The sequence below is a fragment of the Durio zibethinus genome, chromosome 24, assembly GCF_047325235.1.
Source record: "Durio zibethinus cultivar Kanyao isolate XHJ-2024 chromosome 24, ASM4732523v1, whole genome shotgun sequence".
NCBI lineage: Eukaryota > Viridiplantae > Streptophyta > Magnoliopsida > Malvales > Malvaceae > Durio > Durio zibethinus.
The window spans coordinates 7,197,867-7,210,823 of record NC_143185.1 but is presented as its reverse complement, the minus strand read 5'-3'; the positions used below and the strand labels follow the sequence as shown (position 1 = coordinate 7,210,823).

General features: G+C 33.0%; 1 protein-coding gene across 7 annotated transcripts; it reads right to left on the bottom strand.

The window, feature by feature from the left end:
- Window positions 1-594: 594 nt before the first annotated feature.
- Window positions 595-7,476, bottom strand: LOC111316800 (ribosome biogenesis protein BOP1 homolog). 7 transcript variants are annotated; one of them, XM_089754035.1, is made up of 19 exons: window positions 7,208-7,476; window positions 6,556-7,011; window positions 5,512-5,608; window positions 5,139-5,255; window positions 4,910-5,064; window positions 4,361-4,478; window positions 4,161-4,262; window positions 3,796-3,952; window positions 3,598-3,706; window positions 3,375-3,477; window positions 3,099-3,249; window positions 2,855-2,987; window positions 2,599-2,705; window positions 2,445-2,515; window positions 2,252-2,312; window positions 1,680-1,907; window positions 1,496-1,580; window positions 1,055-1,233; window positions 595-966 (listed from the first exon to the last, which is right to left on the bottom strand). In XM_089754035.1, the coding sequence occupies exons 3-19, from the start codon at window positions 5,590-5,592 to the stop codon at window positions 881-883; spliced, it is 2,043 nt and encodes a 680-aa protein (XP_089610161.1). In that variant the 5' UTR covers window positions 5,593-5,608; window positions 6,556-7,011; window positions 7,208-7,476; the 3' UTR covers window positions 595-880. The 7 variants fall into 7 exon arrangements, with proteins under 7 accessions (XP_089610161.1, XP_089610162.1, XP_089610160.1 ...); XM_089754036.1 differs by having other exon boundaries at window positions 6,609-7,011; XM_089754034.1 differs by having other exon boundaries at window positions 6,609-6,686.
- Between the last annotated feature and the right edge of the window lie 5,481 nt (window positions 7,477-12,957).

Sequence of the window (12,957 nt, the reverse complement as noted above, 5' to 3'; positions counted from 1 at the left end):
ATAAAATATTTTAAAATTTAAAATTAAATCAAGTTAAAATAATTAAATGCGAGACACGATATATTTATTCAAGATTGAATTTACATTAGATTATTTTTTATTAAAAACTATTTTTTTTTATATTTATATAAGATACCACAAATACCTTGATTTTAAATTAGATGCTAACGCTCTAATTTATTAATGACTTTTTTATATTTATATAAAATTTCACAAATATCTTGGTTTTAAGTTAAATGCAAACATGCCGGTTTGTTAAAGTAAAATTTTCCCCTTTTTTGTTTTCCCCTCCATTTTTTGGCCTTTTTCTAAATTTTATTTAAAGTAACATTTCCCCTTTTTATTTTCTCCTTTTTCTTTGGCCTCTAAAAATTTCATTCTCTTTTCAATTTTAATTCTTTTTAATTCTTATTTTTCTCTCTTTTCAATTATTATCTAAATTAAAAAAATATACCAATGATAGTGAATTAGCAAGTCTGTTTGTGGATCCCAATGGAAGGTAAAAGATAGGTTGGATCTTCCTAATGTAGATAATGTATTTGGCTTTTGATTGAATGCTAAAGATGGGTGGCATATTAGGGAGGGTTGGGTATATGCATCATCAACATCCAACTACCCAAGTAGTATTTCATTAACAATAATTCTACATGATGCTCATAGAGGCACCTGTTTTTATAACCTTCCTCATCAATCAAAATTGCATCTAGGCAAACTGCCTGACTTCAATTAAAGAAAAAAAAAATACATCTAGTAGTATAACACATTGAGACATTTGTTCATACCGTATGTAGGAGTCAAAATCACAATGAGACCGGTCTAACCCTAATAAAATGATGCCGGCTTCCATCCCTGTATTAATCTTTGTGTTCCACAAGTAATCCTAGTGGCAATAGAGCTTGATTGATGAATCAGCACCTGCAGTGAATAGCCAGGGCTGCCTTGGATGGAACTTACAGTCCATTACTCCTGCAATAAACCCACTCCATATAAGTACCTCAGCATAGGTTTCTACTATGACGTCCAAACGTAATACAAGCATATCCATGGTACTCACCTCTTCCATCTGAACTAGTATGCCCTCTCAGAATTTCCAACGGAACAATTAATGGACTCTGGTTAAGATCGGCATAAACCATGCTGTGAAAGACATAGGCAGTGCAATCATCTGAGCATGATGCAAATAGTGGGTATGATCGATGGAATGCCACATTAGTAATGTCTTTAGGATGACACCTGAAATGTCCAAAATAAATGGGAAAAGATTTACACCCTTCATAAAACAAAGACAAAAAGGCTAGACCCCCAATGCCCACATGAAAAATCTACACCAGCACACATTAATTTAGATAATAATTGTATATTAACTTTTCTTAATCACTTCATTTGGCCAAAGAAATTGCTAAAGGCCCATCAATAGTGGTTTCACAATATAAAGGGAGAAATTATTTATAAGTAAGATTGTGCTTCTAGTTTCAAAAGAACCATTGTCACATACTTGAGGGTTTTGTAAGGTTTAGACGAAAGATCCATATCAAACCAACACAATTTTCCCTCTTTGCTCCCCACAATTACGTTATCACCTGCAGACGGCATCATATATTGAGAAGACAGCAGATAGTAGGGAAAGAAGGAAAAGAGATAGCAGTAACAAACGAAATCAGAAAACAAATGAAAAATACCAGCAGGATGCACAGCAATTGATGAAACTTCACGTAGTTGAGTCTCAAGCTTTTTAATTAGCTTTTGCTTCAACAGATCATACACACGAACATTCTTCTTGGTTGCAACAAAGAAGATAGAACGAGTAGGATGAAAAATCGATGATACTGGAAGGCCATGGAGCTTAAAAGGGAGTCTTTGAGTAAGTTTTTTAGAGATCTGGTGTATGAGAATAGCTCTTGATTCGCGTGATTAATAAGTTAAGAAAACCCATGAAAATGACCAAATGAATTATATACTTGTATCATCAGCTCCCCTAACAACCCCCCCCCCCCCCCCAAGGGTAAAAAAAAAAGGACATGCAAATAAAGCAATGTGATGGGAGCAAAAATGACTCTTAGGTACAGTTGCAATATTTTAACAAAGAGGATTTGATCAAATGACCAGCAACAACAATGAAATATAGCCAAAAGGAATTAGTAGTCTTCTGCAAACACCCCCAAATTGTTCTTTTAACAATGACTACCATATAAAACATCAGCTGATGCATAAAAAGAAAAGAAAAAGTGTAACAATATTGGAAAAAGGATATCTGCCGGCATTACTGTAGAAAGATAGTCTCCTTTACGATGCCATTCTACTGATGATACTGTCTGCAACAACACATCAAAGCAAACTGTTATTATTTTCCTACAAAGCCTTTCAACTAGTTCGCAGTTTTCAACATTACTAGATAATTGCGAGTGCAAATAACTAAAGAGGGGGGAAACAGAAACCAAAAGTACCCTATAATGCCTTAGTCTGATGCAATCATGCTTTTCATCTTGAAACCAGCTTAAGAAAGATGACATATCATCTGTGCATTAGAACGACATTTTCCAGAGTCAGACCATATCCATTTATACAATACATTGGAAATAATAGATGTTTCAAACTGACCGGAATCATCAGAAGAGGTAGGTGTTCCAATATGCAGAAGTTCCTTAATCTTTTTCTGTTCTTCCTCATTCCCAAATCCAGTGTTCAAAATAAGTACATCAGGTCCCCTGTGAAATATGAGTGTCTTAGCATAGAAAACATCCTGAAAAAAAGAAGGTTGGCAAAACTGCTTTGTTTTGATAATACAAGTAGTAAAAAGGAAGGTACAAAAAGCAGAGTGAAACTAAAACTGCAATCACTTTCTAATCAGCCTTACGCAGAAACTGCCAAAACAGGAAGCTCTGGCAGAGGATTCCATGCAACATGCTGGACAGCTTCACCAACCTCCCAAACTCTAAGACATCTGCTAGTTTCCACCTCCCAAATACGCACAGTTCCATCCTTTGAGCCTTTGCCAAACAGAAGCAATTATCAAACTCTGATTTACTCATTTTATATATGTGACAGAACCATCTTATACTTTGAATAGGAAATGCAGTTTATAGGCAAAATTTTCATACCTGAAGCAATCCATTGTCCAGAAGGTTCAACAGATATAGACAAAACTGCACCCTCATGTCCTCTATACTCAAGGTAACATGTCACTGGATAAGGCCTAAGATCTTGTCGACTAGGTAGCTTGGGCTTCAGGGATTCAGGGTCGATATTAATCTGAAGCATAGAAAGTGGGAGCTTGATTAACCTGATTGTTATGAGAAAAGAGTGGCATAATGGACAATTCAAAGATTATGCCAGAAAACCATAAAGATTTCCTCCAAACAGAATCTCAGACTTACACGTTTCTTCCGCACTCTAGGGCACAAGTATAGATCCAAGCATCGTTCAAAGGAGTCCTTGATAGCATTCTCATATGCAGGAATGCTTCTAAAGGATGTGAACCTAAGCAAGTCAACATAATTAGGATCTTAGATGTTCCACTCTAAAACATACAGCCAAGTAAATGAGCAAATTCTTTCAAGCCAAATTGTAATTAACAAATAATTTGGGCTAGTATATTACCTTTTAGGTATAAATTTAGGGCGATCTTCTTCATACATCAGCTGATAAGAGTTGATCTCTTCTTGTGTTGGCATGTATTCTAGAGAAGGATTATATGATTCCTCATGGCCTGAAAATTGATTAGATCAAAGCCCTCCTAATAGTTCAAATAGCATAGAATTAATAAGTAAATTTAAATAAGATAGCCCAAAGTCAAACCCGGCAATTTTGGCTTTGGAGGGGGAATGTAAGCCAAATGCTTAGTCCTATCTGCTGAGCTGGAATCATCTCCCCAGAGTAGATAGAAATGAGGCTCTTCTTTTGGCTTCTCAAGCCTTATCAATCCTTTGCGAATTGCCCTAACATACTCAACAACCTGTAGATTCACAATTATGATGAAAAATGGAACAACGTTCACCCCCATAAACACTTTAGTCTTTCCCACTCCCAGCAAATGTCATTACAAGTGTTGACTTCAAAGAAATAAATAAAAATGGAAAAAAAGTAGGTTGGGAGGAGCGAGGGGTTTGGAGGAGGGACAGAGATCTCACACATCATCTGAAAACTACATGCAAAGGATTTACCTTTTTGCTTTCCCATTTTGAAGGAATGAACCTCCTCTTTGGTTCTGGTGCGCTAGATAAAGGATGTTTTGCATCATCCCATTTAAACCAATCAATATAAGGCTGCAAGAAATGGCTAACTGAGCGTAAAGTCAAGACAATAACTAAGGTTGGATATCATGGATGTGTGAATGAACATCAGACTAAAAGCAGTCACAAACCGCATATGGATCAAATTCAGCATGTGGTGCCTTCCCTTTGAGCAATCTGCGAATAAGTTTGGTCTCTTCTTTAGTCAGCTCTACTTCCTCATCATTATACTCATCATAGATCTTGCGCCTGAAGGTAACATCAATAACCAAAGTGTATAAGAATATATGACGTAAAGTGCCGTAAGAGTTAAATTGTACTTAGAAAACATAATATAGCATTGTGAAAAGCAACAGAAGTGTCCAGTAACATTCCTAATGTGAGATAGAATGTTCCTACTGTAAATTAGGCTTCCATGTATTTGTTTGACAAAAGGAAAACAGACAGAAATGTAACAAAAGAGTGCAGAGAGCCCCATAGTTGAGCCAGATGAAACACAGCATAAAAGAGCCTAAAAAGTAATGCAACTATCATATTCGATCTTCCCAAACATAGAAAAAGAGATTAAAAAAAAAAAAACTCTCAAAGTAATAGCTATTCACATAAAAAGAGATAAATATATCCCTCAAAATAATAGCTATTCACATAAAAGCAAAATAATCAACAGTAGAGAATCTAACCAATTTTTCAAGTCATCAGCATTTGCAAGAAAGGAATGCAGTTTATCTTGTCGTTCTTTCTTTGTTATCTTTTTCCCAGCAATGTCATATCCAATATGTTTTTCATCCTTGTACCACTCCAAAGGAACATCACCAATAGTATTTCGAGGAGCCACCTTTTAGTTTAAAAGAGAGGTGTAAGAATTCAAATGAAAATTTTATTTTCTAAAATACTTAAGGCATGCCTGACCTCATCTTCAGATGAATCACTCTCATCAACTGCTAGATGGGATTGGGAGCTTTCGCTTTGCTCATTTAGATCATGATTATCATCCAAGCCATCACTATTGTCTCTCTCAGTGAAACCCTGATATAGATACTCTTAATTAAATATTTGCAATCATACATAAAAATTCATTGCAAAGAAGAGAAGACGAAAATTTATTTGATGCTTGCTCAGGAGCATATCAATGATAGCATATCATTTGTAAATGTCATAAAACAGAAGGGATTTGTTCTGGGTTCACTTGCATTGCATTCTTCATCATTATTTGAAAAGCTTGTATCTTTTCATAGTTGGGTAACTCAAGAACATCCCATCTGAAAATAACTAAAGCAATTACCATGTCTCTCATCTCCAAAGAATTCACTTTTGCCAGCTTCTGACTCTCCTGATGATTCATAGTCCTCAGACTTGGAGTCATAAACCTTGGAGATGTCCTGGAATTGCAAAAGAAAAGGAAAAAAAGGTTTTAACCTTGACATATATGGTGATTTTTCAAAAAAAAAAAAAATTGACAATCAATAAGAAAGCACAAACCACCTAAAAGATTTTTAAAAAAATCAAGACTACCATCCATAAACATAGAACCCCACCCCAGAGGAGGCAGATTCAGTTTCTCTAGCTTATGAGTCTCAAAAATTCACAGTTGAACGAGACATAACTGGATAGCTAAAGATATAATTCAAAAGAAATAAAACAATGATGTTAACAAAAATATATCAAGGCATTATGAAGTCAGGTTACATATAATTCAAAAGAAATAAAACAATGATGTTAACACAAATATATCTAATGTGTTAGGAAGTCAGGTTACAATGATTAAAATTATTGTGATGCGCAGACATGCTCCACCCCTTAATTTATAGGTGCATATACATTAATATGTATTTTTCCTAATTCATCTTATAAGCTTAGTACTTCACTAAGCACTATTCTTGCTACTTTTTAATACATCTATGGGGAAATTCCAAAAAAAATAAAAATAAAAAGTAGTCTGCATTCCCAAGAAACAGCCATATCAAACAAACTCAAAAGGTATTTGCATTTCTTGATCTATTTTAAACATTGTGCTTTTGTGAGAAAGTGAATGATATATTAAAGTAACAGCTTTCTTGTTATACCAAATAGAATAATGGCTTGTAGAATAACCTAGCCGCTTATTGATCCAGCCAATAAACAAAGTTATACCCAGAAATAGTTGAATGCCCTTCATAGTAGTTAAAAGCTGAAAGCCATCTTCTAAAAGTAGGTCTCCCTACTTCTAAATCAAAACACTAGTAAGAGAAAATATAATTTTGTTTTTTGCTCAGCCAATAAAAGAATTTTAGTGTCAAAGAAAGAGAAAAATAAAGCTGGGACATATTGTCACTTGTCAGAAGCATACCTTAACAAAGGAAACAAAACCAACACAAAGGCAGACTCAGAAAGAATTGGAACCTGATTATAATTACTCCAATCAAAAATGACCTTAGGAAAAAGTACGTTTCAGACTAGCAGCTCAAAACAATTGGAGACCTGGAACTTGATTGTATCAATGAGTCTTGCCAATCTCAGTGATGGGTAGGTAGTTACGCGAGTAATGTCTCATAAAAAGCATATCTTGTATCATTCAGATGCAACAATTGTATTATGAGAGGCAATTGAAGGCAAGTTATTGTGAAACAGAAATGACAAGGGAGCTGAACGTGTATGTCATTGAAGCAAACTTCATATCCAGTGTCCTTCATCAATCGAGGCAGTGAAACAAATTTAAGCTATACTTTCACCAAAGCTAATATTGGAAGCATAACTTCCGAACCAAAGCTCACACACCTACCTTCCTTTTTTCATGCTTTAAGAACTGAAAAAGATTCACATTAACACTGAAATTATATGACAAAGTCAACCCAAGCAAAATGACAACTTGCCTATCATGGGGAAAATCAGAAAATAAACAAATTGTGGAAAACAAAAAGCAAAATTAGACAAAAATAAAGCAAAGTCATAAAATTGACAGGGAAAAAAATGAATTAAAGCATATTAAACTAATATTTTACCTTGACTGTTCAACCAAAGTGAGATAGAAGAGCAAGGAAGCCACAGGTAAAAGAGAGAAGGGAGAGAAACCTGAGAAATAAATGGCGGCGCCGGCTCAAGGGAAAGAGGGGGAAGAGAGAGAGGGCAGAGAGAGAATCCGCCACAGTGGACGAAAGAGAAGCTGGCCGGCGGCAGGTGCAGAAGAGACACTCGCCGGCGCTGAGAGAGAGGAGAGAGGACGTGATAGCGCGGGTGGTGGAGAAAAATATATAAGGGACTTTAAAACCCTAAAAGCACGCTCATATTTTTCACATTTAAATATTTTTTGTGAGTAAGCAAGAAGAAGAAACGCAACTTCTCTAATTTCATTAGTAAAATTTTTGCAAGTGGATTTAAATTATAGGTTTATGCGGAGACATTAACGAAAGTTAGACATGCGATGAATATAATAAATTTGCATGAGAAGCCGTCAGTTGTTTTTTTTTTTTTATTATTTTATTTTAGGTTTTCGGCAGAATAAAATTTAGGCATTTGGAATTTTGGCAAGTAAAATAGATTTGTTTGGTTAATATAAATTTAGTTCTTTTTAATATATAAAAATAGCTTTTAGTTTCTTGTGTGGATTTCATGTATTATTGTTTTTCAGTTATTCTTAAATTGTTTTCAACAGAATGTTATTTTTTATGCAAAACAAAAAAAGTTGTCCAATATACATTTTAGTTTTATAAATTTATAATTTTAAAATAGAGTTAAAAAGTTGAGTCCTTTTAATGGAAAAAAAAAAAACTTAAAAAGAAAAAGAGAAAAAAATTTAAGAATATTTTTTGTAAATATTTATAATTGATAATAATTATTTTTAAAATTTATTAAATATAAAAGTTTATTGATTTATACTTTCAAAATTTAAAAAAAATATTAATTCTTACCAAAAACGAAACAAGAGAGATTCTACTAGTTCTAATCAAAATTGTAATTCAAAAATATTCACTCTATCAATTTCAAGTTTATCTAAAAAGTAAAGATATTAATTTGATCGATTACTGTCGGTTTGAATAGTAAGAAATTCGATTTTTCTTAAGTAAAATATCGATTTTGAATCTTGTGAATGGAGAAAATAAGTTTTGAAAAGCTTACTTATGGAATGCAACTCAACTCAATTCCAAATTAATTAAGGTCTAAAATGACTTACGAATACATGAGATCCCAAACAAAAAAGAAAAAAGATGTCAATTTGAAAACATTTTAAATACAAAATGATTGGAATGAGATAGTAATTTGATAGAATAAAATGTTCTAATTATTTATGATATTATATATTATATATAATATAATATAATACAAAATCATCAAATAAAATTTATTTACGTAAATGTTCATGTGAATATCTTCTTTTAAGACAAATCTTATGAATTATTCTGACAACAACAATTAAGAGTGAACTGGTAGTGGGATAGGAATAAAAACACAACTTTTTTCCATTCTTAAGCAACTAACAGAAGAAAGATTAATTTTTTAAAGGACTAGAAGACGGATATGGAACATAAAGTGAAGACAAAGAAGGAATGAAAGATAGCTCTCAACTATTTCAAGAATCTGTTTCAATCCCAAGGCCAACCATGTTTGAGGTTCTCCAAGGGATAGACACTCGATTCACAAATGAGATGAACAAGTTTCTCCTTGCAGAATTCCAACCAAAAGAAATTTATAAGGCAATCAAACAAATACACCTAACAAAAGTTTCAAGACATAATGGTATGCCTGCTCTGTTCTTTCATAAATACTAACATATTATTAGAAAATATGTGACTGTTTTTTGTTTATCCTATCTGAATGGGGAGAGACTGATCCATTAAGTGAACAATACTAATATTATATTGATTCAAAAAATAAAAAACCCCAAAACAATGGTTGGTTTTCAACCTATAAGTTTGTGTAATGTCATTTTTTAGATCATTTAAAAAACTTTGGCTAATAGGTTTAAATAAATGTTTTCTAGTTGTATAAGTGATTCCCAAAGTGCTTTTGTCTTGGGATGCTTTACTACTAACAATGTTTTGGTGGCATATGAAATTCTACACACTTTAAAACATAAAAGATCGGGAAATAATGGATATATCACTTTAAAACTCGATAAGAGCAAAGCCTATGATAGGGTGGAGTAAATGTTTCTAGAAGTCATTATGAAAAAGATGGGTTTTACTAATCGATGGATTTCACGGATCACAAGATGTATTACTTCAGTTTCAATTTCATAGTTCTTAATGGTCATGTCATTGACAGTTTTTGTCCTCTTTCACTCTATTTATTTCTTCTATGTACAAAGGGCTTTTCAATTATGTTAAAGCAATACCAAGATGAAGGATGGATAACCGGCGCGGGGGCTAGTCAAAATGGTCCATGAATTACTCATTTGTTTTTTTGTAGAGGATAACTTGCTATTTATAAAAACAAGGCCAATGAAATGCTTGTGGGTGAGATAGTGCTACAAAAATATGAGGGAAGTTCTAGACAACAAATTAACTATGATAAGCTATCATTATTCTTTAGTAAAAACATATCAAAAGATTGTACGAAAAAATGTCAAACATACTTTTGGAATGCAAGGGATAATAGATCCAAAAAAATATCTAAGGGTTTCAACTGTGGTACAAAGACAAGAAAGCATTTAAAGAAATTATAAATAGGCTAAAAGGAAAAATACAACATTGGAGTAGGATGATGCTATCCAAAGGTGAAAAAAAAGTAGATATAAAAGCGGTTCTCTAGGCAATACCAATATATGCCATGAGCTGTTTCCTTCTCCCCGCTGTGTGATGAGATAAATAGTATTATAAACAAGTTTTGATGGCTATCAAAACCAAAAATGAGAGGTATCCACTAGTTGAAATGGGATAAGCTTTGTCAAAGTAAAGTTGTAGGAGGAATGGTTTTTAAAGTTATGGCGAGCTTCAATGTAGCTTTATTAGGAAAATAAGGATGGCATATAATGAAAAGACCATGGTCATTAGTCCACAAGGTGCTTAAGGCGAAATGCTTCCTTACCTCCAATTGCATGGAAGTAGAGTTGGTGCAAATCTATCTCTTACTTGGAATAATGTTTAGGTTACAAGAAAAGTATTAGAACCAGGTGTAAGATGGAAAGTAAAGGATAGAGGCAAGATCATAATTTGGTATAATTTGTAGGTTAAATTGTACTAGAAACTAAAACCATGTGGAGAAATGACACTAGTGGCATAATATAAGTTTGTTTCAAACTTGATTGATCCGAATGAAAGAAAGTGAAAAGATGATAAGATGAAAAAACTATTCTCGATTGAGGAAGCAAATATAGTTTGCTATATACCCAAAAGATGTGTGGGAAGAGATGATCAACTTGTATAGGGTCCAAAGAAGAATAGTGAATACATAGAAAATAGAGCCTAAAGAATGCTCAACAAACCACATGAAGAGATTACAAATGATGGCTTAGAGAATGGCTTTTGGAAAAAAAACTTTGGAAATTGTGTTAGTAATATGCCCTAAAATAGATTGAATTGGTTATGCATTTCTATTATTATCAAAGACATTATTTATCTATAAAATTGCATACACATAATTACTATTACTTACTTCTTATAGATAAAGTCTATGCAATAAATACATTTTGCAAGAAAATTACAATGAGATTGTAATTATGAGATCATCATTGTATTAAATCATTATTTTTAAAATTTTTCTTAATTGATGCTTTGTCAAGAAAAGACATTGATAAAAGATGTTAAAATCGATACATGATTATGCTCTTGTTTATGAAGCAAGCAACCAATCTCATAGGTTGAAGTTTAAGTAAACTTGAACTAACATATAAGTGTTATATGATAGTTCACATAATGTCTATAGCTATATTCTCATGTGATGGTGTATAAGTGATCCTTTGACTTGAGATTACTTATGATCTTATATAATAAATGTTATACTTTGACTTTACTTTATTATAGTTCTAGTCAAGAATGCTCAAGTCAAGTATTGTTGAGTATAACATAAGGCATATGAAGATGTACGAAGTAATCAAGATTGGATTTATCACTTTTGTGATCAAGAGAGTATCTTAACTAGTTTTGATTGAATTAACTTAAAAAACCTTTGGTCAAAGCGAAATAAGAGTTTAAAATTATTTTAAAGTTTTTTTGTGAGTCAATGTCAATAATAAGACTTAATATGGTTGAACAAGATTGAATAGCTACTAAACTATACTTAATGTTCAAACCAAGATACTAGTGATGAAAGATATTAATTATACACTAAGACATTCATGGATAGGTTGTTAAGCATTATTGATTGTTCTTTAGCAATTGAGGGTCATGGTAATAAAGTTAGCACTGATCATGATCTATAAATATAAGATTGACTAATTAGAGAATTAGTGATAAAGTCAAAAAGTTTGTTTCATCCATAACCGAATGCTTAAGGCTCACAATACTTGTATTTATTACCAACATGCTAAAGAACTTAATAGGTCACACATAATAAGATATGTTGTGAAAGATTAAAATTGGGATAAATTAAGGCAGACTTAATTTATTGGGTTACAATTTAATATAGAGAAACATATAAAAGTTCAATACTGAATGGGATGTTGTATGGTCGGCCAAGTAAGTGATTCTATTGAGAATAGGACTTAGTTAAAGTGTTATTCTATTGAGAATAGAATTAAGTGTAAAGAAACCCTAATACCCTAGATTTACCTCTTGTCTCTATATAAAGAACTTAAGCCACCCCCTCTCTAATAGTATTATAAGAGTAGATATCTCATGTGTTGAGAACAATTGAGACAAAATACAAAGAGGGCAATTGATAACTCTCACTAGCTAGAGATTTCGGTTTTTAATTCTTCCTATCCCTTGGAGAAAGTTCTTTGGTCTTGTTTATGTGGATCACCATTAGAGGCTAAACACTTAGACAACTTTTTGAGTTGAGAAACTATTTGGAAGGTCACCAACTTGAGCCAAAAAAGTATCAGCATTCAAGGTAACAACCATAGCCAAAACCTATATAATTTATATATATTGTATGTTTATATGATCTTGTTGATTAATTTTAGCTTTAGGGAAATAAAATTTTTAAAATTTCACTGTTTTACTCTAATTATTAATGTTTAATTCCCTTCAAACTGAACTTACCAAACAAGATAAAGATAAGGGTCTTTGGATGGCGACTAAATAATGGAATTTTACCAGTACTTAGAAACTTAAAGAAGCGGGGAATTGAGGTGCAGGAGATATGCCAAAAATGTTGACAAGAAGAAGAAATAGTAATGCATGCAATAAAAAGGTACAAGGCAATAAAGTAAATCTAGAACACGAGTGGTTGGGGAGAAGAATGGACTAATGCAGAATTAGAAAATGAAAAAGACTGGCTACGCCACATGTTTGAGAAAGTGGATCAGAATAATTTGGAAGTGGGGTTATCAACAAGCTGGATGATTTGGCACAATAGAAATGCAAAAGTCAAAATCAATGAATGTAAAAATGTTGAAGAAACTATGGCGTTTATTGAAAGATACTCGGAAGAATACAGAGAAGCTTAATCTCGTACAACTTCCAGTGTTAATAATGGAAGTGTGAAATGGGTTAGCGCCAGAGATAGGAACTGTTAAGCCAAATTTTGATAGGGCACTAAATGCAGAAGAGAGTGTATGTAGAATAGGGATAATGGTAAGTGATGGAACAGGCCAGATGCTGGGGGCATGTTCGACAACAATGACGCGAGTTAGAGATCCCATAATTGCAAA

Bases quoted from the DNA above. Each gene is read 5' to 3' on its own strand.
- LOC111316800 (XM_022918952.2), bottom strand. From the start codon at position 5,592: ATGACTCCAAGTCTGAGGACTATGAATCATCAGGAGAGTCAGAAGCTG. The intron at 2,988-3,098 runs GTATGAAAATTT...TGTTTGGCAAAG, and splicing joins TGGACAATGGATTGCTTCAG to GCTCAAAGGATGGAACTGTG. The intron at 1,908-2,251 runs ATATCCTTTTTC...CTTATTAATCAC, and splicing joins TTCTACAGTAATGCCGGCAG to GCGAATCAAGAGCTATTCTC.